Source organism: Ambystoma mexicanum, chromosome 4q (assembly GCF_040938575.1).
Source record: "Ambystoma mexicanum isolate Mex_15411 chromosome 4q, UKY_AmexF1_1, whole genome shotgun sequence".
NCBI lineage: Eukaryota > Metazoa > Chordata > Amphibia > Caudata > Ambystomatidae > Ambystoma > Ambystoma mexicanum.
Window position 1 is genome coordinate 974,457,218 of NC_090928.1, and position 26,121 is coordinate 974,483,338.

The following is a 26,121-nucleotide window of genomic DNA, read 5'->3' on the forward strand; positions in this document are numbered from 1 at the left end:
TGTGTAGGGATCTACATGGGTGCTAATGGCGATATGCCCCTCTGGCGAGCCCACCCTGTAGGTAACAACTGGCACCCTCGTTAAGGGACCCTCACGCCCTACTGTACATAAAAAGGATATTGCAGGTCACCTCAAGAGTTCTGTGACCTTAGGAACTTGGCCTTTAGCCTCGTCCTCAATCTGGTTACAGAACTCTGATGACTTGCAATATTCTTAGAACTTAGGGTAGAGGACACTTTATCCCACACATAAAGTAGTGTCATTGGCATACTTTTTAGAGCCAATGATGTAGGTTTCAAGTATTTTTGTGTGCAATGCCATATAAATATTGCCAAAGATCAGAGAATTAATTAACTGAGCCACTCTGCAAGATACACTGGTGGTTGTTGAGAGGAAAGGTTTACCCCGGTGAGTATGTTCTTTTAAGAATTACTTGAAATAGCGCAAGTCTGTCCTGCCCTCTCAACCCCTCAAAGTTCCTCAGGAAAATGCCATGGTTCATTGGGTCAAATGCTGCAAAGAAATTCAAGAAAAACAGTGCACAGACAGGACCCTGGCCTCTGGCTACGATTCCTATTTGATGTTCACAAGGGTCTTCATGCAGATGCAAAGAAAAAACACAAGGTTGATGGCTGCAAGGTTATAAATACATCTTAACCACAAGCAATTGCTCTGGGCAACCATAGAGTATCATTTTCCAGCCTGCCAAGCCATTACAGAAGGGAAAAAGACAATTTTCAAAAAAGTCTTGGTCCCACTCCCAAAGGGGCAGTCCAGCCCAAACTGCTAGATCACTTCCCTTCATCACGAGGACATAATCCACTGCAGACATCTTTATTCCTCATTGGGCGTCATCAGTGAGGTGTACAATGGATTCTTAGGCACAGTAGGCTTGGGTTCGCTGTCCCTGATACAGCTCACCATCGCTCACACTCCTTTTTCATTTCCTGTACCTCTATAACAAATTAGCAAGGCTCCAACTTACAAAGGAAGCTGCCATTGATGAAGTAAGTGACATTCACAAGGAGGGGAGAGTGAATCAAGTGGCCACTACCCTGTGACACAAGAAAATAATATGCTTTACTTTCCCATCACAGACCCTCTTGTTCTGTGCGATACTGCCAGTGGACTTTTTCAAATAAGTACACTTGCATGCTTGGCTCCACAGTAGATCAATGATTATTTTTGTTTTTATGATCTCATATTCTGAGGAGCATAATTGTAATTTCTACAGCATACATTTCTCAACCAGATGTCGACAGAAGTGAGCATTAAGCATTAGATGACTTATCTCCTCTATTGCCCCTTGTCATTTGGTCAAGTGGAATCAACATGAAGCAGGCACAAAGGTATATATTTAAACAAAGGATTATTAGGCTATTTACAGGTTTGGACCAAACTAGAAAAATGCAATTTAAAGATTCAACAGGATGGCCTTTCCTTGGATTTAATATTTAGAGTCTTAACTTCTAAATCTCAGTCATGGTTTCCTAACCGGTGTAGATCAATTTAGTCACTCACAGTTCTGGGGTTTTTAACTATCGCTCCCTGCACATCCATCGTGTCTCCTTGGCCACTGAACTCTGGTCCTCTGCTTCCCATCCTTGGGGCTGGGAAGAACCCTGCACTTAGGTCTCCAAATCGACGTTTGCTGGCTTGTGCCCCATAAGGGTGTATACACTGGAATAGAAAAGAGGTTGGTGGGCCCCCGAAGACACTGATAACCTAATTTTACCTAAGGATTACTAGCTACCGCCTGGTGTCGGGGCCCTGGCTTTCTTCCCCAAAGCCCCATCCTTACATTCCTCGACAGACTTTCAAGCCCAAGTGACATTCTACTGCACCGCCTCTCTCCTCCTCTCCAATCGGACTCACCTCCTGTAACTCTACAATGCTTTGCTATGTTCTCATACATCCACCCTGCCCAGGCTCAGTTTTGCCATGCATTGGGTTGGTCTCCTCCTAACATTTTGCTACTTCTCTCAGGATCACTCTTCTGTTCCCTACACCTTCTGCCTCCTTTAGTCTCCTCTCCATCGGATTTCTGAATATAGTCGCTAGCAGCGATGTTCCACCCAACCTCCTACCTATTTTTCTCTGCCCGTCAGTGTTGGTTTTATCTCTTATTGTCTCTACCTCCTTCCCTCTGCCCTCTTCCATGATATCTCTTCCTCTTCCCTGTGTCTCCGCCCAACCCCCTCTTGGGTTGTCCTCTCTCCCCCTATACGCACCTCTCTCCCTCACTGTCTCTCTCTCTCTCTCTCTCTCTCTCTCTAGTATCTTGTCCGACCTCCTTTCAGCGTCTTTTTGCAGTCTCCTCCATGTGCCTCTTCCCTCCTCAATATTTACTCTCTAATCCTCCTGAATATTTATTCCAACCACCTCCTTCTACTATCTTCTCCAACCTTCACCTTGTCTTACCCATCAAGGCCATCCTAGTGTCTCCTGTTCTCTCCTCCTTGATGTTTTCTCTTCCTCCTGACTATCTGCTCCAACCTCCTATCTCCTCCAAGCCCATTTTGTCGAGTTCTAACCTACTTTCTAATATTTATTTTACTGCCTTTATCTCCTCCTCCCACCTCTTCTTTGATGTTCTATCCATCTCTCAGACTCCTCCAACGACATTCTCAATGTCCCTCTCCACCCCTTCGCAGCCATCTGCCTTGAATTTAGCACATTTTAATATCCCTGCGTACCTTCGCTATTTTCGTGTGCCCATCCTCGTTGCTCATCTTCAGCCTTCTCTCGCTCTCCCTTCCTTCCTCTCTGTCTCCAGCAACCTCAGGCTCAACTGGCAACCCCTTACACCGACACCTATTACAAACTGCCCGTTTCAATTAGGCTGTCATTTTTGGGAGTGGGACAACTGCATGGTCTTGTTGTGGCTCTGTCATTCGCCTGTACTGAACCAGATTGTAATGTGTCACCGCTGCTGCTGTATCGTCATCCAGGATGACATGCGTGCATTCCGGCTGCCGTCGAGCAGGCTACTTTCATGCATTGTAACCCAACCTGGCATTGGCTGTACTGGCTCTGCACTAGGAGTCTTTGGCCTACTGGTGCTGTGCTAATCTGTATCAGTATGGCACCCCATTTTTAATCTTGTGTTAGAAGGAACTATTATTGCCTTGTCCATATAATTGTGGTCTTCCTTATATTGTTAAAGGTGGCCGTAGCCTCTGATCATCAGCCGGATGATCCCCTTCAACCGGTCTGATGTCCAGACAGCTCGGCAACATGAAGCCAGTACTGACTGAATTTTCAGTCTTGTTTTATACTAGCATGTTTTATTATTCACTTTATTTAACAACAAAATGCTGCTATTTAGTGATGAGCTCGCAATAAAATTTAATATGCATGTTTTAAACAAATGAAATTTAAATAAAATATTCATGTTTTCTAATTATTGTTTGGTTCATATGGTTTGATCTGTGGTTCCGAATTTAGGGGGCCCCCTCTCCCCAATTCATTGCCGGTCACCTCCTTAACTTGAATTTGGTTTCCGCTGACACATTTTTTGTTCATTAAATCTGTATCAGTAAGACATTCAGATGTTTCCCTCCAATTGGATTGCCACAAAAGGGGGACCAGAACATAAAAGGCCATTAGTTTATGGTCTCATTATCAGGACATGAGATTCCCTTAAAAGGGAAGGGAATTAAAGGTGTGCCATGTGTGAATGTATTCTTCTTTAGTCCAAGGGCAAGGTGTGGTGGTCTGTGCAACTTCTCCGGGCCCAGCTTCACATTGCGTGACCACACCATTCACAAACTCCAGGCAAAGGACTATGTCACGCCCTCAACGCTCCACACTTCCAACTTGTTCACCTTAGTCAGCCTGCATGTGGCACATAAATTATCGGTGTAGCAGACTAGGTACCAATCACCCACCTACCCTTTAGAAAGATTACCCAGAAGACAATCTACAACTACACAAAAAGGTAATGTAACAGTCTCCGTAATCTGGCTTCCGACCAACCTAAGTGCATCAGAGAGACCACTGCAATAGACAATGCACTCCATATCGCAGGCATTCCTTCTGGCCGTGCCGGACCACTCAATCATATTCCACGCGGTCAACCACAAAGCACTGCTCCAAAACATTTCCACTAGCGTGGATTTGACTCTTCAATGATTCTCTGGTATGTATCCTACCTCCCTTTTCAACACAAGTTCATCCAAGTCGGCACCTGCAGATTCCAATGACACATGGTGGCCGGCCTGTGGGTATTTTCTTTTTTCAGTCACCTTAAACTTCTAGATGGAGTCCCTGCGAGACACTCCTTGACAAAATCAATGCCATCAAAATCCATCCATATACGGCTGGCTGTTAGATCAGATTTTTCATTGTATGCAGTCCTACAGATAAGAAGTTTATCAGCCACTTTTACACCCTAAAAGTAGGCAAATACTCCCAAAACATAAAAATAAGGAGTATAAATACTCACAACAAAGAATAGGAAATCGACATGTAGGACCTTGTGCCGCAGTTTTCACTCACACAACTTTAGTTTATATTTTGGACCAGTAGTGCATGTAGTACCACAGGAAGTAACTACTGTTACTACGGCCTGATCGGAAGAAGTAAACCTCTATCTTTTAATGTGTATGAGTAACTAGGTGAAAATAAAAAATTACAAAAACATTTGTTTCCAGGTAAAACTATTTTACACGCTTATAAAATACTCCCATTGGGAATTGGATTTGCATTTTTACTCCCTAACAAAATCATTTTACTCCCAACTTTAAAAAATAGTGAGTAAAATACTCCCACTTCCCAATCTTATGTGAAGCACTGATGGTATGCCAAATCTCCTTCACCCCCAGCACTTTCTTCTGGACTTGTGGATTTTTTGTCTATGTTCTTAGGTGAGTGTGAACCCCCACTCACCCCTTCTTTTACTCTAACTATGGGAGTAATTTTTGTGTCTCTCCATATTTTTGGAGTCATACTTTCCTCAAACTTTTAAGGCATCTGTAATTTACTTTTGCAGCAAACATCACTTTCTTTGCAGTGTTGTTGGGGAGTCCCTTGGACTTCCGTGTTTATTTTATTTTATTCTTCTTGTAAGAACACATGTTCCCAAGGGTAGAGGGATACTTTTTATCCTTTCTACATTTCATATTGTGGGATCAGCACACACCACCTTATGTGGAATGTTGAGGGGTTACACTGCATCTTCTGTCTCACTGCTCCTGTAACATGTGTGTTACAGTGACAAGCATACCTGAATGGCTGGTGACAGTAGATGTGTTCTACCGACCTTAGTTTAATTTGTACTCACAGGCTGTGTTCACAGCTGCGGTAATGCACAGAAGTGTCACCACTGACCCAATATGGTGTCTGCATTCTTTTTTCGCCATTTCTTGTCTGTTCAAGGTCCTTCTGCCATGCTGGGTGGGGGAGGACCTGGTTTGACATTGGTCTTTGGCGGGAATCCTCTGTGAAGCCTGCAGAGGCGCCAGTGTGTGTGTGAAGAGAAGGAAGCAGGGGAGGAGTCTGAAACTGACACTGTTCTTGGTCTTCTGGCATGCCTGCCTGGAACCAGTTCCAACTGGAAGGCTGGCTGTCCTAGAAGGACAGCCACCCCCCAAAGTTTGAATGTAGTACGAGTGCCGATTGGCTGGGTTCCTGGATAAAAGGCTTGGATCCTGAGGCTGAACACAAGTCGACCACTGGAACTGAATCCAATGAGGAAAAAGACGCATCTAGCTAATTCCAGCGACCGGTGATGCCTGCTGAGTGACCGCTGCTGTGCTGACCCTTTCTTCCATGCAAAAGAGGCGCTCTGAAGAGGACATGTCCTTCCTTTGGACTGGTGGGACCAATCAGTCTTAAGACGACCTGCATTTTGAACCATCCCACAATGTGGGCTGCAAACCGCCAATACCCTGGGAGCTGTGACCATCGTGCAGTGCATCGTCTTCTGAAGCTCAAATCCCCAGGAAACTTTGGTGGACTTCTTCCGGACCTCCAAAGGCAAGATTCCATTGCTTGAAGTCCCCTCATCATTGTGCTGGACCAAGAAAGCAAGTTGGATCGTTCTGGTGTCTTGAAAAGGGCACCAAAACCACAGTGCCGCGAGAAGCCATGAGCAAGAATTCAGGTACCAGGTCCTGTAGCTGCTGCATTGTGAGGGCGTCTGCCTGCAACATCTTTTTCACTGCTGAGCTACTGTGAGACACAAGGTAATACTTATTGTGGTGATTCGCACATTTGGGTGTTTGCTCATACAGGTTTTCCCAGGCCTAAGGCTGGTGCGCATTCAAGGAGCCTTCTACAAAGTCCCTGAACCCTTTTACCAGCTAGAAAGTATTGTACTTACTTGTTATAAAAAAATACTCTGGAACTCTGACTTCCCTACAGTTTGTGCCTGCTCCTGGCCACCAGACTACCAGTGTCCCTTTCTGCCTCTGAGAACACTTATGTCTAGTTAGGAAAGAACTGCTAAACTATACGGCCTCTGAAGAAAATCTTACACTTACTTGCTAATGGTGGTACTGTTACTTCATGCTATCTCTGAAATATTATATTCTACAAAGTTAATACAAGTGTGTTTACTTCCCTTGAATTGCATGCTGCCATTTTACAAGTCGTTTGCACTGTGGTTTACTTACCAAACGTATTGTATTGGTTTTACACTATGTTTATTGCTTATGATAGTACTTAGCTTTCTAAATAACACGCTTTGCCTGTGTGTATATATAACAAACCATTACTTTTACATAACTCCCCGAGTTTATAAGTGTTACTTTGGACCATTTGTATGCTACAAGTTCTTTTGATCTTCCTACAGCCCTCTCTCCCCCTCAAGATAAGCCTGGCCGCTCTGCCACACTACCCATACCATGAGTGGTACAGGCCTTTACTAGAGGTTGGAGCTCTGTATTGGCAAATAGAGAGTCTTATAAAGTCCTAAATAGCTGGAGTTTAGATAAATTCCCCAACAATGGCACGCCTCTAATTTGAAGGTCAAGTGAAAAAACAAAGTCAGCTATTGAAACACTGCTTCACTCTCATTCAAGTCTGGATGTCAACTGCCTTACCGATACCCAACCAACAAAGATGGAGTCCATCCTCCTTAGAGTTGCCATAAAAAGCCCCCAAGTCCAGAACTGGCTGAAACTCGACTGCTTCTCCCCACAACTCCCGCGCAGTGCAAAATTACCCAGAATCGCCATCAACTCCTTCACAATACACATAGCAAAGAAGGCCAAGAGCCTTGTACCAATTCCCACTCCTTTTCAGAATTAAGCCCATTATGCCCACCTCAGACTCATCCAAGCCCTGGTTCTCTCCTCGATGGTGACAACATCCTCCTTGCAGGGTTTTCAGCTGAAAGCTTGGCTGTGCTGAAAGATATCTAGCCCACAAGCACCCTCCTAACTGCCAAACAACCCCAATCTGAAAACATCATTGGTTACACCTCCAGGCCTGCACCACAAAAGTTAAGTACTGATTACCAAGTCACTGTTCTGTAAGCAATCCGATGTGGACAACTTCTGTATGATTGTTCAAAATTTGCCATTTATAAAAATGTATAAAAGTTATTAAACACCTCCCTACCCCTAATCTGACAGTGTGACACCAGGCGGTCCACCCAGCACAGATCTTCGCTAGAGGGACAATACCATGGCTGATACAGCACAACTTAGACGCCCAAGCGAATAGGACACCTCTGAGTTGTCCAAGTGAGAAAATGGTAATACACCAGAACCTAAGCAACGTTAATAAATACAAAGGAGAGAATCTTTGACATGTATCCCAGGACATAGCATTTCTTTAAAATCTGGCTTATGTTACACACACAGGGACCACAAAGATGGACCTGTGGGTTTGATGTCCTCCACCCGACAATCAGAGTGAAAGTTGGACGACAACATAACCAAGAAGAGAAGCAACTCAGACATTCAAGCAATACACCCACTTAACAGGTGGGTGCTTTGCGCCATTAAAAGTAGTTTGATGATTTGCCTGCCATGCACGGTAGAGCCCATTAGCACTAGAAAACCGACTGAAAGACATTTTCTTTACTGTCTTTGCCACAGGCAGACTAGGACCACGACGCAGTCCTCCTACAACAAAACCATAAATTGTACGTCCCCACAAGAGCCAGCCAAGGTAATTAACCATGGACCCAGGTTCAATGTCTCATTAATAGAATAGTAGAGAGTACAAGCAACAATAGCGGACTATGTTTTGTTTTATATTGACAGGCTAAGCAGATTTTAACAGCCAGACACCAGCCAGGCACTCTGAATAAGAAGCAAACTTGTATAATTACTGTGTTTGCAGATATTGTGTTCGCTGCACACACTTTATTTAGAAAAACGACCAGTGTCTAACTCCTATTTTTTATACACACATGGTTGCACCCTACTAGCTAATGAACAGGATTGTGTGACTTATGTACTTTTGTTCATTTGTTTTAATATTGTGATTGATTTATAATAAAATTGTTTTTATATGATGCTAATGGATGATTAGGCCTTCCTTTAGTAGCTAGACCTATCAATATATTATCTCTATCTCAAACATGAAATTATTGATTCCGTCTCCCGGAATTAGACAGAGTGCACTTGACCAGTGCAGACCGGAATTCCTTCCAGATCACGAACACCCATTAGCTATCCCCACATGGCTAAAAGGTGGAACCCTGCACAAGAAGGAGCAGTTCTTCCAGGGTGATGGCGAACCAGGCGGAGCAGAGCGACAGGCCTTTGAACGGAACCGAGGTACGGAGAAACGGTGGACACCTCGGCGAGAGATAGTTACCTCCGAAAGGGCCTAGAAGGTTGCGCAAAGAAGCCCAGCTGGAGAGAAGAGACAAGCCTCTTTTGTGCTTCCAGGATACAAGCCACCCTTGCAGATGAACGGCAAAGTTGGGGAGGTGCAGCAGCAGTTGTAGTATCAGCCTCGACTTCAGGATCAAAGCCACAAAAGACAGAAATTAATTAACACAGCCGGTGAGTTGATGAAAGCAATGACAGTCCGGTCTGTGTTAAATGAAACTTGACGGCAACAGTATCTGACGAATGAAGGTTGCGTGTGTGCCAATAAGGCATGTGCAAAAACAAAACATTGTAAAGAATTGTAAGTTAAAGATACAAAGTAAAAGAGTGGTCCAGCGAAAGAAGATTGCCCAATCGAAAGTCTCTGTGAAATGTCCGATGCCGCGGGAAGAGAAAAAAAGATGCAGAATTTGAACTGTGATCCCGGCAGAGGGAAACCTGGATGTGAGATATATCTTTTAAATTTGAAATAAATACAGTGCTCGAAACTACATTTACTAAGAGGCCTTTGTATAGAAGAGAAAAAGTGACGTTTGAGGGAAAAAGATCGAAGAGATCATGCCGATTTGATGTAAAAGCAATAGCCTAGCCGTTTTGAAAGTCTTCGACAGGAGAAGGAAAGTGAAAAGAGGCTCAAGCATGACGGAGGGAAGCCTATGAATGTGTGATTGAAGCTTGGGGAAAAGAACCCCCAAACATTGTGATTGAAGGGTTTGAGCCTGGTGGATGGGAACCGGTACCGAATTGTGGTAACCAGCAGAAAAAACTTTTGTTGAACTGTATTGACTTTGTGGAAGGCCAAATGGGCCCTGGTCCACGAAATGAACTGCATCCTTGTATCCAAAGCCAGAGTGTGTCGCAAGGTCCAAGTGTGCCACCTTACACCGTGCTACAAAACGTGGGGATGGGAGTTCACTCAGCAATACTGACATTTCTTTTGAACACTGATTTTCCTTTTTGTCTTTACACATTCCCTTTACACATTTATTGTATTCGAAAGAGGGCAGGCATTAGGCTTATTAGGATAGACCATTTTATTTGGACTAAGGACTGACTAGGACTGTATTTTCTTTTTTGTTTGATAGTCGAGAATACTCCCATCTTAGTTATAGAGCAAGATAGGAGTTTTCCAACCCCTTATAAACCATCAATAAAGGTTTTGAAAATTGCAGCTCTTGTGTCAGTGTCTACCTGTGATACCATGCCTCCCTCACAGTTAGAAAAGGAAGAGTACCTCTGAGGAGGTGCAGCTGGTAGTGGGCCTTCTTGCAAAGGTCTGTGATGTGAGGTGAAAAGGAGAGGGTGGAGTCGAAGACGACAACAAGGTTTTTTGCCTCACAGGAAAGCGAAGGAAGAGGGCCCATGGAGGGCGGTCGGAGTGAGAGGGAAAACGAGAGCAGGGGTCCCGATGAAAAGGATCTCTGTCTTACTGACATTAAGACGGAGACCGTTGGAGGCACTCCAATCCTGAATAGCGGATATACAGTCTGGAAAGTGCGAGAGAGGAGAGGAGAGAAGGCTGTAGGGAGCCGGAAAGCTGTGTGTCATCCGGATAACACAACGTTTTTGCAGAAGGTGGAGATTAGGTGGGTTGGGGTCTATTTCTGAAAATCTGTTATAGAGACTTCAAGCATCTCAGCCTTTTCAATAAACTGTAGCCAAAATCTTTGGCTCTTTGTATTCATGTAGTAAATAACAAAGAAGGCCCTCCAAAAAGCCATCTGTCATATTGCAAGACTATTTCTAATACCATCTTTAAACACAAAAGACTAAATCAAGGGCATAATACGTTTCACTTTACAAAAGGCATTCAGCAATTGCAAAGCCTTTGTTATTAGAGAGAAATATCATGGTTGCAATGTTCCAGCCGGGCAAGCAATTTCTGACATATAACTGACATGTAATGTTTGACTTCACACCTGAATTGGTCACAGAAGTCAACGAACAATGACTGGGTAAGAAACATGTTCATGAGCTTCTTTAGAAGTACAGAAAGGGTAGACTGTACTCGGGTAAAACACAAAAACAAATTCAGAAAACAGCCCCAATACCCAAACACCCTGTCTGAAGAGCGTGGTATCCCCATCCCTACATCCAGAAGAGAAACAAAGGTCAACATTGTTTCTCAATCTCAACAGGAAAAAGGAAAATAGAAAAAAAGGATTCTGGCTCCAAACGTGGGACTCAAGAGGGAGGTAGGTCCCTGAATGGAATCCAGGTGCAAATTCTCTGGAGAGCAACACTTGCTCGCGCAGCTCACAATGCTGACAAAGTGTGGGCAGGCTCTTATGCTGCCCCTGTAAAATGTGGCCTCTTGCACTTTACTGCAACAGCGCACAATTTGTTTTTTTTATACAGCGCTTTAATATAAAGCACTTTACATAGGACATATTTACATACCATTATTATTACCCAATCTAAATGGTTACTCGTTTATCAACCTCAAAAGGATGAAAGGCTGAAATGGCCTAGCCGGGATTTGAACCTGCAACCTGCAGATCCAACACAGATCAGCAACAAGCGTTTAGCCCGCTCAGCCATCTTATCAGCTACCCAGCATTTACTCCAAAGGAACCACTCTTCCCAATAAGCATTCCTGGAAAAGTATCATTTGAAGTTTCAGGCAAGTACTTCAGACAGCGGTAACAGGATAGGTAAACTTGCTTGGTAGGAGGACATGAAGGCTGTGTGGGTTTTGAATGGATGATCCAACTATGTCACACACTAGATTCTATATGCAAATTATCTGTTTGGAGATCTATGGACACAAATTAAATTCCTCAGATGAATAAACTATGCAATGACTGGTCATGCCTTACAACTACTTTCAAATTGGTGTGTGTTTGTTTATTGATTTGTAAGGCGCCGAACCCAGAGGTAACTGGGATCAACGAATGTAAAAGGATACTTAAAGCTTAGGTTACATACTCAGGCAGGTTACATATATAAAGAGAGCTAAACATAAATTTAACAACAGTGAAGTACAAAGGTAACAAGGTAAAGGTGGGTAGCCGATAAGCAAGTATAAATACAGTGCATAGTTCAGGCAACACATATCAGGTGTGTGAGATAATTACAAATCTGTGCTAAGGAGAGATCAAATGTCATTGGATTGCAGCCAATTCACAGTATTGCGTCTGAAGCTGTGGAGGGATTGGTCAGTTCTAAGAGAGATGGGTAATGCGTGCCAGGACTAGGCAGCTTTCACTGGGAAACTATTTCCTCCAGATTTTTTTAGCTTGAATCTGGGCATGTTCAGACAGAAGGCGCTAGCTGCTCTAGAGGTGCGGGTAGAGGTTCTTCTTACAATTCTCTCCGTTAAGTACGGGGGTGCTGCATTATTTAGGCATTTAAAGGTGAGGGAGACTGTTTTGAGCAGGATTCTGTCATTTAACTTCGGCCAGTGATTTTTTCTTCTGATTTCTGAAACATGTTCTCTATTGGGTATGTTCAGAGCAATTCTTGGCGCGTTGTTTTGTAAAATCTGGATTTTACCTAAGATGTACTTGTTAGCACCCAATTATAGGACGTTACAGTAATCCAATTTTGAAAGTATTAATGCATTAGCGAGGATAATACAGATAGCCTTGTATAGAAATGGTCTGCAAGCCCTGATTAACTTGCATGTATAGGTAGTTGAGGATGCCAAGGAATTGTATCTGTTTACCAAAGATTAGAGTGGAATCAAGGTAGAAACCAAGAGTTTTCACTTCTTTCATTACCATGATAGTATTTCCATCTATGTTGAAGGCAGAGTAATTATTGTTCAGTTTTTTTAGGTTGGCAGCTGATCCAAGAATCAGGATCTCTGTTTTGTCGTCATTCAGGCAGAGGGCATGAGTTGCCATCCATGCCTTAGTGAGGAGGTATATTTTATTTACCAAAGCCAAGTTATTGCCATAATTGCCCGAAAGGGGAATGAGGATCTGGGTGTCATCTGCATAATTAGTGCAGGTGACACCCAGCCTGTCCAATTTGTCAAAGAAAGGCTTTGTAGATATATTGTACATAGTCCGCAATACACAAGACCCTTGTGAAACGCTGCATGTAGTCTGGATAGGGTCTGCAGCTGCCAATGGGGAGAAAACTCTCATTATTCTGTTGTTTAAGAAGGATTGGACCCAGGCAATTGCATCCCTAGAGAAGTGGACAGCCGAGGCCAAGTGTCTGCACAAATCTTCATGGTCCACCAGGTCAAAGGCGGCCAAAGGGTCGAGCCGAAGGAGCATGGCCGTTTTCCCTTTGTGCTTGAGCTCATCAATTTGGGTATTTGTATTCACTTGGTATACTTCTCTTCCAAAACAAAAACTTACTACTTAGTTTAGGTAAAGGGCAATCTTACCCTCTTTAAAACAATGACAACATTTACATCAGAAGCTGGATGTAGTGAAGAAAGCAGATTTCTGGATTGCCTCAACCCAATTTTCATTATTATCTATGCGTAATGCAAGCTGGTAGTCGCATACTGCTACCCCTCCTTGAACTCTTCATGGGGGTTCTTGGAGAATATCACCCCTCCTCAACAAGTGCTACCTGTCCTCACAACATCTTCTGATCACTTGCGATTTCAACTTTTGGATGGAAGACAAGACCATACCTTCCTCCAAAGTGTACCTTCGCCTATGAAATACCAATAAAGTCAAAGTGCTCTACTGACCCCTTCTTACAACATGGACTCTTACTGGACACTGGACTGCAAAAACCACCTCAGGCAGAACCATTGCAATCATATGGCTCAACCACCATTTAATCCGCTTTACCAGTGCTAACATACTTGAACAAACCCACCTGCCCCACCAGCACTTCCTGGTACAGATATTCCAAAAAGATAAAAGGCAAATTCAAACATTATTTCACAGAGACGCTTCCAGCCTCTCCCACAGAAAATCCTATCACCACCATTGTGCTCATCCCACTCTCCAGTCCTCCACAATGGCAGTCGCACTGTGCTCTTATCTCCAGCATGGCATATCAAAAGCCCCCTCACACAAACAGTTCTGACTCACACCCTCAAAAAGCACTGCCACAAACAAGAGGCTGCATTACACAAGTTCTAAGGACCAGCCAGCAAATATCTGCACATGCATCACTTGCCATAAGGTTGATGGACACTGGCACACTGCCAAAGTTCAAACGGCGAACCAAGAAAACTCTTTAAACTAGTTCTGTAGTTTATCTCAGACTACACAGCCTTCAAGATCCTGCAGAATCAGGAACTCAGTTAAAGTCTCTCCTTCATTCAAAAGGTGGATAACAACGAAGAGAGCATTGCCCACTCACACAAAATGAATAGCGCATCAGCCCCAAAGCAAGTTCACAACTCAAATGGGCCCCCTATGCCACCCACATTCAACTTTTACCAGATAACAGGTAACAACACTCTCAAGCAGTTTAAAGCCCTGCAACCAGTTCAAGACGCACAGGACTATGCCCGGCTGCTGTTCTAGATACCCACGTTGACATACTGACTGGGCCCATATCTACACTCATTAACCACTGCCATATATCTGCCACTGTACCCAACACACTAAAGTACTCCCCAATCGCCCAGTCAGTAAAACATCTTTGAGCCCGAAAAAGCCTGTGAACTTCTGTTCCAGTGTTGACCTCTCCTGGCAACTCAAAACACCATCTGATTACAGCTCCAAAAGTATATTGAAGATTTATCATTTATCTCTGGACAGCCAACAACCAGGCTGCAACCACGCCATGGCATGGAATCAGTTCAACCCTCTGCATGGAACAGCAAGCCTAAACTCTGCGACTCCCACAGCCTTCACATGGTAAGCCAGCCTACCCAGTGATCTTTGATACGGCTGTCCACCCGGCACAGAGAATGCAATCAGAAGCAGGCATTGACGATGATGCACTGAAATGGTGTACATCTTAGCTCTCTGAAAGGGAGCATTCAGCGACTGGGCACTTTATCCCACACAAGAGAGCCATGATCTGCAAAATCTACCAAGGGTTCTCTTTTGTCTCCTCTTCTCTTTGATGGCATAAAGAAATAAAAGGAAAGCCGCTTTAGTCTAGTCATTCTGTGGCCCTCTGTTTTGTGCTTAGATACCTCCGGCCCACAACATCTACCTCTGCTTATCACACTCCCTGAACGTGTCTGTGTGTGATATATGTAACATGTACATCAAAGGGAACACCACCTCCACTACCAGGCACATGACACAGAACAAACTTGCGTTATCTTTAGAAGTGAAAAAGAATTCTAATCCATCACTAAGGGCCCAGAGGCAAGTAAATCTTTGTTGAGCAGAGTGTTGATTCTTTTAAGGTAGTGTTCATATCTCCTTCTTTGGGGAAAAGTGCCCATCCAGGCCAAAGTACGGAATCTTGTTGTTATACAGGATGCAGACATGAGCCTCAACACCCAAAACCAGTTCAGTTGTGAAAGAATGTTCATCTTTTATACTTATTTGTTAAAAGGTTTAAATAAGGCCATACACAATTGGTTTTGATGACCATTTTTTATGGATTTAGTGAAACCTTTCAACAAATGAAACTGCTCAAAATGTTCCACAATGAAATGTCCCAAAAAATAAATAGTCATGGTTCTCAGAGTCCTGGTCCATAATTTCTTTAGATATTGCCCGCAAAAGGCTGCCGCAGTAAATGTTACGAAAATGTACAAATCCCAGCTACGGTTGACCTTGTCCACCGATAGCCTGGCTCTGCCTAAATCTCCACCCTGGTCACTCTAAAAAGAGCCACAGAACCACTTACATTTGTTGAACATTGTCTACCTTATGAATGAATTTCATTGCATGCTGCAATAAACATATCATGAACATGGTTTAAGTTTGACAGTTAAAATCTAAAACCACTGATAAAAACACCACTAGAACGAATTTTCCTTTGCAATGTATTATTTGCAAAAAAAATGTCACCAAGCAATGCAGCAGAACCATGCAAGGGGTTCAGTTTAGTACACCTTCCTCTGGTACTCACTTTTGATCGGACCACACTTTGCATGCTGGGGTTTTTCAAAGCCCCCATTTGTGAGCAGTTGTATCCATTATTAATTTCATTACAAATGTCTGGTTTTATACAAGGAAGAGGTAAGGCCAATTTGCAACCCAGAAGCAACTAAAGTCGATATAGTTTGCCGTGTGCTCAATATATCTGTTCTAGATTTCTAAAAAGGGGGGAATGAATGCTTCAGCACAGTACTAAGAGTTATCTTCTGCTTTGCACATTATATTCAAAACCCTTTTCAGGCATGGAGTAGCCTGAGATCACAAGTATTTCCCTGCTGTGTATGGTTGGTCCGGTCATGTATTTTTCTTTGCATTCTGTTACTTTTCTTTTCAATTATAAATGTGGGACTACAGGTGCTAGAATGCAAGAGATGTTGGACTATTGGGTGGAATATTACAAAGGATATGGAACAACTTAAGATCTCTGGGGTCATTTGAAGATTGCACTCATTCCAGAGGAACTGTTTGGTACTTACTCGATGACCACCGCTAATCAGGCCTCTCGCCCACAGGCAAAGATACTCATCATACAGCTTGTTTAAAAAAAAAAAATAATAATAATATTTTTTTAAAAAGGCCTCTCGCAGCACTACCTAGTTTTAGATGAATACTGTGCTGAAAGAGCCATCCTTTAAAGGATCATCGCATTGGGGAAGAGCATTTAGTTCCTTGCACTCTCTGTAATAAAGTTAAGATGAGGCAGAATATTCATATAACATCCTCACCACAGTTTTAAGTAATCCCTAAGCACATCCATATGGGCTTTGTCTTTTCTGGGATCTGCTCTATAGTCACCTGAAGCACTGCCTAATGCCAGGACTGTTCGGAAAGTTCTTGAAAATGCTCTCTTTCCGAGTTTCCCTAAAGGTTCATTGAAATATGCACGTTATACATGCAGCAATAGAAAAACTTTGAAAAATACTTGTCTGCAATTTTGTAATGGTCAAAAAAGATAAGCACAATGAACACAGATTCTTTTCCCACTGCCTCAACTCCAATGTCCTTCCGACATGCAACATCTTCCCTCTGGTATCCTTCTGTTTCAGACATTCTTCAGCACTTGTCTCCCCGCTTTTCCAACCTCCTCCTTGTGATGTTCTCGGTCTCTACTTATCGGTACACCTAACCATCACCTCTTAATGTGTACCGCCTCCAATCTCCTCTTTATTCCCAACGTCCTCCTTGTGATATTCTCTACCTCTGATCATCCCTCTATTCTCAACCTCTCGTCTTGGAATGATCCGCCTCCAGTATCTCTCTGCCCAGTTTCCAACTACTCCACCCCTCGACCCCCTTTTGGTAAGACAAATTCGCCCATTTCCTTCTCTCTTCTCCTCACGCTAACTCGCCTTTCACTTCCCATCTGGTCTCACAAATATTCTTCTACTTTCACCCTCTAAGTCCCCAATCACTTCTCCAACCTGTTCTACTACTCACCAATATCTTCTCACCTTCTATGTCGAGTTCCAGTCACTTATCCAGGCTTCAACATCCCTTTTCCCTCTCCAGACTCCACCACAGACTGACTGAACTGTGTGTTTAATTCTGGGATGCCCGGACACTCTCGGATCACCTGGGAACGACTGGCTAGGAGCGGCCTGGACTAAGACTTTAGGAGGCTTGGCATCATCCATTTTTGATTTCATCCCGGATCCGTAAGGGCGATTCAGCTATCTGGCTTCTTGGGGGCCCTAGCAGTACTTTCCCAGTCTGGTATTTAATTTTTTTTGCATTTTATAGCCTGCTTATCCAAAGTGCTGAACAATTTATTTTACAATAGAGTTGAATATTAAAAAGTATAAAAAAGATAAACAGCAAAATTCAAACCAACATAAGCTTGTTTAAGAAGGAAAAGCTAAAGACAGAAAATGTTGCTTCCGTCGCATTTTAAAAGCTTTTTTAGTATAAATAGATCAAGGGGCAAAGCATTCCATCATTTAGCAACTAACAGTTGGAATGAAGGGAAACGAGAAAGGGCGCACAGACGACGCTGAACATAAAGACACACGGAAGCAAAGGGTTATGAGCGAGAAGGTTGATACAAGAAAATAAGATCAGCTAAGCAAGAGCAAGCCTGTAAATACATTACAATACAAAATAAAGGGCATGAAACTCAAATCTGAACGAAATAGGCAGCTAATGCAACCAAGCCAAATCGGGTGAGATATGTGATGTAGAGTTCAAATTAAATAAGACCCTAACCGCAGAATTAAGAACAGATTGAAAAGGAAGAAGAGCATAGTTCAGCAACCCAACGTATAAAGCACAACAAAAAGTTAAACGGATAATACCAAAGTAAGGAGCAGGGCTTTGGTGGCGGAGAAGGTTAAATGATACTAGTTCTTAGTGTTATAAAGTTGGAAATGCCAGACCTTTGTGACTAGCAAGATTATGCATGCAGCAGGCAAGAATTCCAAAGTAACAGTTGGAAATGAACTAAAGGTAGGACAGTCAATATTTAAAGTAGCTAGGAAAAACAAGATCTCTGTTTTTGTAGGGTTTAATCATAAAAAGTGAAATTTCATCCAGGATTGCACAGCAGAAAGACAGACTTGCTGATGTAAAGAATCTGAACAAGTAAGAAAATTTACAAAAAATGTGTTCATCACCACAAAAGTGTGCTTGAAAACCAAATGACAGAGTAAGAGATGCAAGAGGAATAGTATATAGTGTGAATAGTGAAGGGACTAGGGCAGAACACCCCGAGGAATACCACAGGATAGAGACTCACTCGAAGAATAAGATCCTTTGCAAAGAAACAGGGAAAGAACGTTTCATGAAACATGAAGAAAACCAAGGAGGTGCAGTGCCAGTTATCCAAATTGAGGAAAGAGAAGAAATAAGTCTAGGGTGGTAAGCAGTGTCAAAGGCAGCTGAAAGGTCAAGTAGTACTAAGATGGAAGATAGCTTAGAATGGCGTGCTTGAAGGATGGAATTAGATATCACCAGTAATGCCGATGTTTCTGTGTAAGAAGGAAGAAATGCATTCTGTCACATTTTTAATTGAAACATGTTGAGTATCAAGATGAAAAATAGTGTGATTAGAATTAGCATATTAGTAGAAATAGGAATATTCTACGAACAAGTGTCACCAAGCAAAAAGTGATCACTTGAAGCAACGCAAATGGAAGTAACTAGTGCTACGCTACGGGGCACAAAGATAAGATCTAAAGTGCTGCCTTGAGTAGGAGCAGAAGAACGGAGTTATACAAGAGGTAAGACTTATTAAAAGGAGAAACAGAGGCAGATTTGGATGATAAAGTCACCAGCAACAACAAATGTTGCTGAGAAATTAGAACCGAAAGTAATGAATCAAATGTATCCCAAAAATAGGTGTCCGAACCAAGTGGACTCTAGAGAACTAGAATTCCCAATTGGAAAGATGTAAGGAAATGAGACCAAGGGAAGAGGGGTGGTCAAGGAAGCAACAGTCCAACTAGGATAAAACAATAACCCAACTCCCCTCCCTGGCCTGAAGATCTTGGGGTGCGAATAAAAGAACTCAGTAGTATTTAAGGCAGCATTAGTACATGAATCGTATGGACATATGTGCTGTTCTATATGGACCTACTGTTCCATACACCTAGATTAAAGGAGGGAGGTATTGTAGAGGAGACGCTACATTATTCAGGGTTTACCGACCAATACCCTTTTTTGTAAGATTTCCTAGGTGCAGTATTAAAAATGTACTTAGTAATGCTAGTAGCCAGCTGAAGGGTAAAGGCATTATGAGGACTGACAATGCTGCTCGTCATGGGCAATAATGTACTCCTACCAGGTGCAAACAGTACATGATAACGACATTGCCCTTCAATGAACACCCGTAAAAAAGTGACACCCAGGGGCTAGACACCCTAGCGATGAAATACAGACCCAGTCATGTGACCTGGTAAGAGTTTGGGTGGCAATAGGATCGAGAGGTGCAGCAGCGTATGCAAGCTACAGGAGGCTTGCAAGCCTAAACCTCAAACCCCAGGAGCCTGCTGGCAAGCGCAGCCATTTAGTTTTACCATGAGGCTTGGTTTCTGTATGCCTTTTGAATCATGTTAGGTCTGGCCAATGAGCCTTATGCTCTCTCCCTTGGTGAGGGAGCCCATAAGGATACAGAATAGGACTGTCCCCTACCTTGTCATACCTCGGGAGGATAGCTCAGGGGCAACATGCTAGCCTTGGAAGCAAGAGGACACTGAGCAACACAGGTTCGATCCCCAGGCCCGCGCGTAGAAACCTCTGGGTATTAAGAGCGTTATAAATAACCTATCATATCATATCATGGGGCACCTCTCTTGAGGACTGCCAGCATTAGGACTGTGCCGCAGGGCATATGCTGGTGGCCTACTTCCAGCATGCCGAGAGGGACCGAGAAGACACATGGGGTTTGAAGAGGGGCGTGGAGGTACGGTGCATCAGTTCCTTAATGGTTTGGAATGTGAAGGGGACTGCAGGAGGGTTTGGCAGACCAGGAGATGGGTGATGATTCAGCCGGCAGGGGCAAAAACAGAGATAATAAAAGGAGAGTAGTGAGGGTGTCACATAATTTAGAGATTTTGAAAAGGTAGCAGGCACAGTCATTAGCAGAAAGAGGTAGAGATGGGGTGTTGCAGTGAGGTCAAGCATTGATTGGCGGGTGCTCTATGGCCATCTTACCTACCTGCTTAGGAAATCTCTGAAAGAAGAGAAGAGCAGATAGTCAATAGCGCTGAAATCCTGCTCAGTTTCATTCAAATGGAACTGCAAAAACACCAGCTCCCTTTTCCTCACGTCACGGGGCCCTTCCACAATCAGGGCCTGCTTCTGCAATAAAGGATGAAATGGCGGTCATTAAAGACTTGAAATGCATAATGCACTGAACAGCAAAAGTTAATCTCACTCTCACAATGAAGGAATCCCAGGTGTGAAACAAATGTGGGTGAACTTGCTAAATGCCAACACTAAAAGCAATGGCAAAATCAGTCTGGGCTTTTGTATAGTGACATTTCTTGGATCTTGTCAAGCGTTGGCATCATATGACTAAGTATAATGAGCATACAGCAGGTATGGAAATTTAATTCCAGGTACAGAATATGGATAAAAGGATTGGGATGATCATGAAATGCCAGGTGCTGCTACCATACGCCCAGGTATTCACATGCCTGTTATTCCAACCAAATGGTACATCATCACATTTAATGTCAGCTACTCGTGTCATTTCATAGGTACTGCCCTCAAAAGGCCACATTCACTCAATTACCAGAGACTGCCATCAAATGTGCCAACTATTGCCATTAAAATGCAGGTACTCACATCATGACCAACATAGAGACAAGTAGCCATCCCATTGCCTGACTTACTTATCTAATGCCCAGGTACTCACCTCTCTACCAGGGATTGGCATCAAATGCTCAGCCAGGTAGTTAAACAGTTGCCAAGGACTGACATGCAATCCCCATATACTCGCCTCACTTCCGACCAAACATCCATGTAATGTAATGTGTCATTTGTATAGCGCCTTTTCCCATTGGTATGCCCTCAAAGCGCTGTAGGTGAACACCCTCGGAGGACAGAAGTCCAAAAGGTACGGGAAATTCGTCAGAGAGGTTTAGAATGAGTCTGTGCATTTTGGCTGATAGGAAATTAGGTGGGGATGGCCAACCCCCTGTTAGTTAACCATGTCGAGCAGGTATATGGATGGGTGCTGCGAGGTAGTTATGTGTCCAGCTAGAACACATTTCTATTGTGGGGCTTAGCTGCATTTTGATGGCAGAGGTGCTGTGCATTGTGTCTTGGAGTGGTGGATGGTGACAGGCGCATGTGGTGTGGGGGGTGGTTGGTTTTAGGGGTGGCAGGTGCGTGCGGGTGTGTGGCCATGCATGCGGCCAATATCCATCAAGATGAGGTCCGATACGTACCATTGGAGTCCCAGCTGGTTCCTTGTTCTCGTCGATGTGGCACGAAATGTTGTCCTGGGGTCTGTTGGAGTTTATTCTCCACCTTCTCTGGAGAGATTCTGAGGGGAACCAGTGATGTCATGGCCTAAAGACCATGTGGGTAAACCCAAAGTCAGGCAAGCGTTCGTCAGGTTGCAGGATCCAGGTCTCGAGGGCCTTGCTGAAGGCAGGGTGAGATGTTAAGTGGAACTGAGTTCCAGAGTGTGGAAGCTTGGACGCAGAAGGAGGGTCCCCCTATTCTAATGGATTTGAAGAGAGGGATTGCAGAGAGGTGTGCAGAGCTTGACCTCGGGTTTCCATTGCGTGGGTAGCGGGGTAAGGTATTCACCCCTTTCCCAAGAAAGGCCATTCCAACAGATTGAAATCAAATGAACAAGCACTAACCATGTTGGCAGGAATTGGCATCAAATGTTCAGGTACTCATTGTATTGTCCCGGAATATTCGAAAATCCTGGGTATGCTATCAAATTAATAGCAATCACCAAGTGCCGATTACTATATTTATATAGATCAATGAATGATGCGTTTAAAATGCCCACAAATGCATTAACATCAAAGTACAAGATCTCAAAATATACTTTGTTGGGCCAAGATCACAACGCTGCAATGAAATGCGATCCCTCCAACTCTGAAAGGACTCACGTTAAGCACTACTGGAGGGCTTTTCATCACAAGGGACAGCACACATGAGAACCCAGCCTATCTAGCCACAGCTGTGAAAATATGGTGTCGCTCGATTCCCGTGTGCCCAGAAAAAGTAGCGCCCACAGTAGAAACGTCCGACCGAATTTGGTAACAGCAGTGATTGGCGCTTCAGACTTAGAGAGAAGGTTGGCTGTGTGCTGGACACATCAAAAGGGACCCAAGCAATAACGTTGAAAGAGGTGGACACTGCAGAGTATTATAGCTCAGTGAATTAGGCACCGGTTGATGAGAACACCTTCCATCCTCAGGTCCCTGGTCTGTGAAAGTGCAGGCAGCTCTATGAGCCTGCGATAGTTGTGGTGCAATTGCTGTGCCAGTACAGACCTGGCACAGTGCTAGTGTGGGCACAGTTGGTAGTGAGGGCAAAGATCCAGGAGCTCACTTGCCCCATTTTGGACACACCTTCTGCACAGGCTGCCACCGAGTTTCTAGAAGTGGAAGCGCCAGTTGAGTAGCGCCTAAAGCTTAGTGGCTGCCATGGAGCGGGTGGGTGGGGGTGCCGAGTAGAGTGTTCTGTGGCTCACGGCGGGAGGAGGGGGGGCTGAGCAGGTGGGCAGCTGCCGGAGTGAGAGACAGAGGGAAGCCTTTTCATCAGTAGCCAAGGATGGGGGCATGGGATCACCTTACTCCCACTCAATGCAAGCGGAGGTTGCCTTTGCACATCACCTGCACAATGCTAGGGACACCGGGTGACATGGCAAAGGGATCAAGCCAGTGGCACTACAACGGAGCTCTGTGCAGGCCCTAGGGGATGGCAAGCTGCTATGTAAGCTACCCGCAGTGCCCCCTACCGTGCTAATGCAGCCACAGAAAAATAACAATATTATGCTTTTATATAGTGATTCTTTCTACTTCTTAAACAATAGGTGTTATAATCACCAAATTTAAGAGTACTTCATGTATTCAGCTGTGAAGAGTGAAGGGCTGAGTGGCCTCTGACATCATTGAAGCCTGTGTCCTGCAAAATGAACAGATATGTCTGGGGTGAACACTTAACACGCTGAGCTATCTTGCTGAAAAAGCAGGTGGAAGGAGTTGCTTTCCCCTTCGCATGAGGTTAACCGGCCCTTTAATTTTGCCTGCCACGTGTAGGACTGGATTTTGCTTCCAGTGTGCCTGGTGTGCAGTCATGCAGGGAACCTCGGTGACAGAGCATCTCTGCAGCAAAAGCATTTGCCTGCTGTACTATCTTAATCGGATTGGGACTGGAATCCATGCAGACTACACACCAATATCTGCGGCAAGGGCATTAACATGCAGAGCTATGTGACCGAGGTTGAAATATGTAACTGCAAGGTCATTTTCACAAAGTGGTTCCTTTTTTTCCCTAGGCCTGGAGGGAAACTGTTTACCAATATGTTATGCAGCGCTTTGTAGAAGCACAGGACTAGGCGCATACAATAAAACCGAGCTTCCCAGGGGCATCCGTCAACAGATGCTATTATAACCCTCTACAATAGTACTTATTTTACCACCCTAGGATGGGCGACGGGCCTGTGAATCTTAAGGAATTTGATTTGTGAGAAGTTTGCAAACTCCACACATCGCAATTATACCACCAAAAAAACAAAGCTGGAGACTACCAGTGCACGTGGGGGTGCAGCTGATTTTTAAAGGCACAGTTGGCTATCGAGTTTGCCTCTAAAGAGCTCTTGTGCTTGTAATGAATCGAGTCCCCACTGTGGCATCTCTTTAGAACTGGCATAGATTAACACATGCATCAATACAATAGGCCAATTAGTGTTCATAGACAAAGAAAATCACTTTTCAGCAATATAGCCATACAAGCATAAAAACACACACATTAGCAACGATACACATCTCAAAAACATTAATAACACTTCCATGGATACTAAGTTGGAAAATCTCTTCATAAATACCAATTCAGCCGGATCAAAAGTATAGGTAGATCATCAATACAGAAATGCATAAAAAGCCACAGCTTAAATAGGGCGAGATCTTTTCCATCCCATTAGGTTTCTTTGACTTTCCCACGGCCATAGATACATCTGCCCTCCTTGTTGTTATGAGTCAGACAGGCGCAGGACATCCATCAGATAGAAATATTAGATAACACCGATGTCTCAGAAACGAGAACAGCGAGCAGCGCACATACGGGCTCTCTGCCCACAGAAGATACATTAAAGCAGGTGGACATTGTGCAAAGTAGCCATCTTTAAGGACTAGGGCGAGCATTCTTGCACACATGTCTTTAAAAACTGGACAGAAGAGCACACATTGCAGAGTAAGCGCCTCTGCCGCGCAACCAAAGGGACACACTTTGCCTTCCCTGCCCCCGGACCATCAGGGCAACGTAGATCTGATATGGAGGCAATGAAACCGCGCTCGAGCAGAGAGGTTTCTCTGCGGGATTCATTGCCCATAAGCAGGGCTTTAAGTGGGCCGGGGCCTGCTGGGGCCAGGCCCCGGCAGTCTCCAAAAAGTGGGACTGAGCCGGGGCCCTGCCGGGGCCCCCGTCCCACCACACACAACATTGGCGGATGCATTATCCCGTCGCGGCAGCAGCCGCGACGGGATATGCGCCTGCCATGAAGTCAGGCGATCTGACAGAAGTGGCAGCCAGCCACAGCAATGCTGTGCCTGGCTGCCACTTCTGTAAATCATAGTAACTGCCTCTGGTGACCTCTCGCGCGAGGGGTTCACCAGAGGCAGTTACTGTCCCTTTGTTTCCCCTGGTCGCCGAGGCGTCTTTAACCCTCGGCGAACCTGGGGATTCCTTGATATTTTTCGAGGTTTATGAAAGATGGCTTGAAAAGTACACAATTCAAGCCATCTTTTATAAAGCTTTGCCGACGGACAATTTTGTCCGTAGTCAAAGCTTTATAAAAGATGGCTTGAATTGTGTACTTTCAAAGCCATCTTTTATAAAACCGAAATGTTTTTTTAAAAAAATGGCCTGAAAAGTAGGCAAACCGTAAGGTATGCACACACACATATATATGCATGTTATATATCTGTGTGCGTACCTTACTATGGTTTGTGTTCTTTGCAAGCCATCTTTTCTAAACATAGAAATACATATTTCTGACCCAGTGCAAAATTGAGTTCCAGCCCCATTTCATCCCCATAAAGCAGCATGCCTAGCTCAATATGGACACCATAGTTTGGGGTTGACTAAGGAAGGCAGAGAATTAGTTTAAAAAATACATTCTCAGAAACTTGGATGCTTCTTTGTGTGTTGCCATAGCCCCATAACGATGCTCCACAATGAAGCTGCCCTTGCTTTGCTAGTGTACACCGCCTTTAAATCGGCTCTGGTGGCTTGGCACTGGACATAGACCTACATCTGCTAAACCCCCTCATCCCCACCCCCAAGAGCTTGCTTAAACATGTCCCCTTGATCTCAATAGGAGCCGCAAGCTTCAGAATGGGAGTAAGGCGCATCTCTGGATAATCCAAGGACAACACTCTCAGGATTATTACACCACTCCTAAGCACTGGTGCCATCTTCGGGCCCTTCCTGCACAGATGACACGACAGCCAATTTGGCTGCATTAACCTTGAAGTCCAATGATGTCATAAAGTCTGTATACGCGGTGACAAGGTCTTTCAAGGCTCTTGGTGTGCAAGCAATCTGGACCATGTCATTGGCGTATGCCAAGACCGGGTACAGTGTTTACAGCGTTCTGTCTCTGTGCATGGGTGCAGCAAATGGGCACTGTGCCATTTCTTGGGCCAGGCAAACCA

The 26,121-nt window shown here is 44.2% G+C and overlaps 1 protein-coding gene across 1 annotated transcript in view; it reads right to left on the reverse strand.

Annotated features, from left to right (window-relative positions):
- Nucleotides 1-26,121, reverse strand: part of PACC1 (proton activated chloride channel 1) — a 304,382-nt gene that overhangs the window by 116,563 nt on the left and 161,698 nt on the right. The window contains exon 5 of the mRNA XM_069608530.1: nt 20,433-20,575. Coding sequence (XP_069464631.1) covers nt 20,433-20,575 — 143 coding nt within the window. The remainder of the gene's footprint in view (nt 1-20,432; nt 20,576-26,121) is intronic.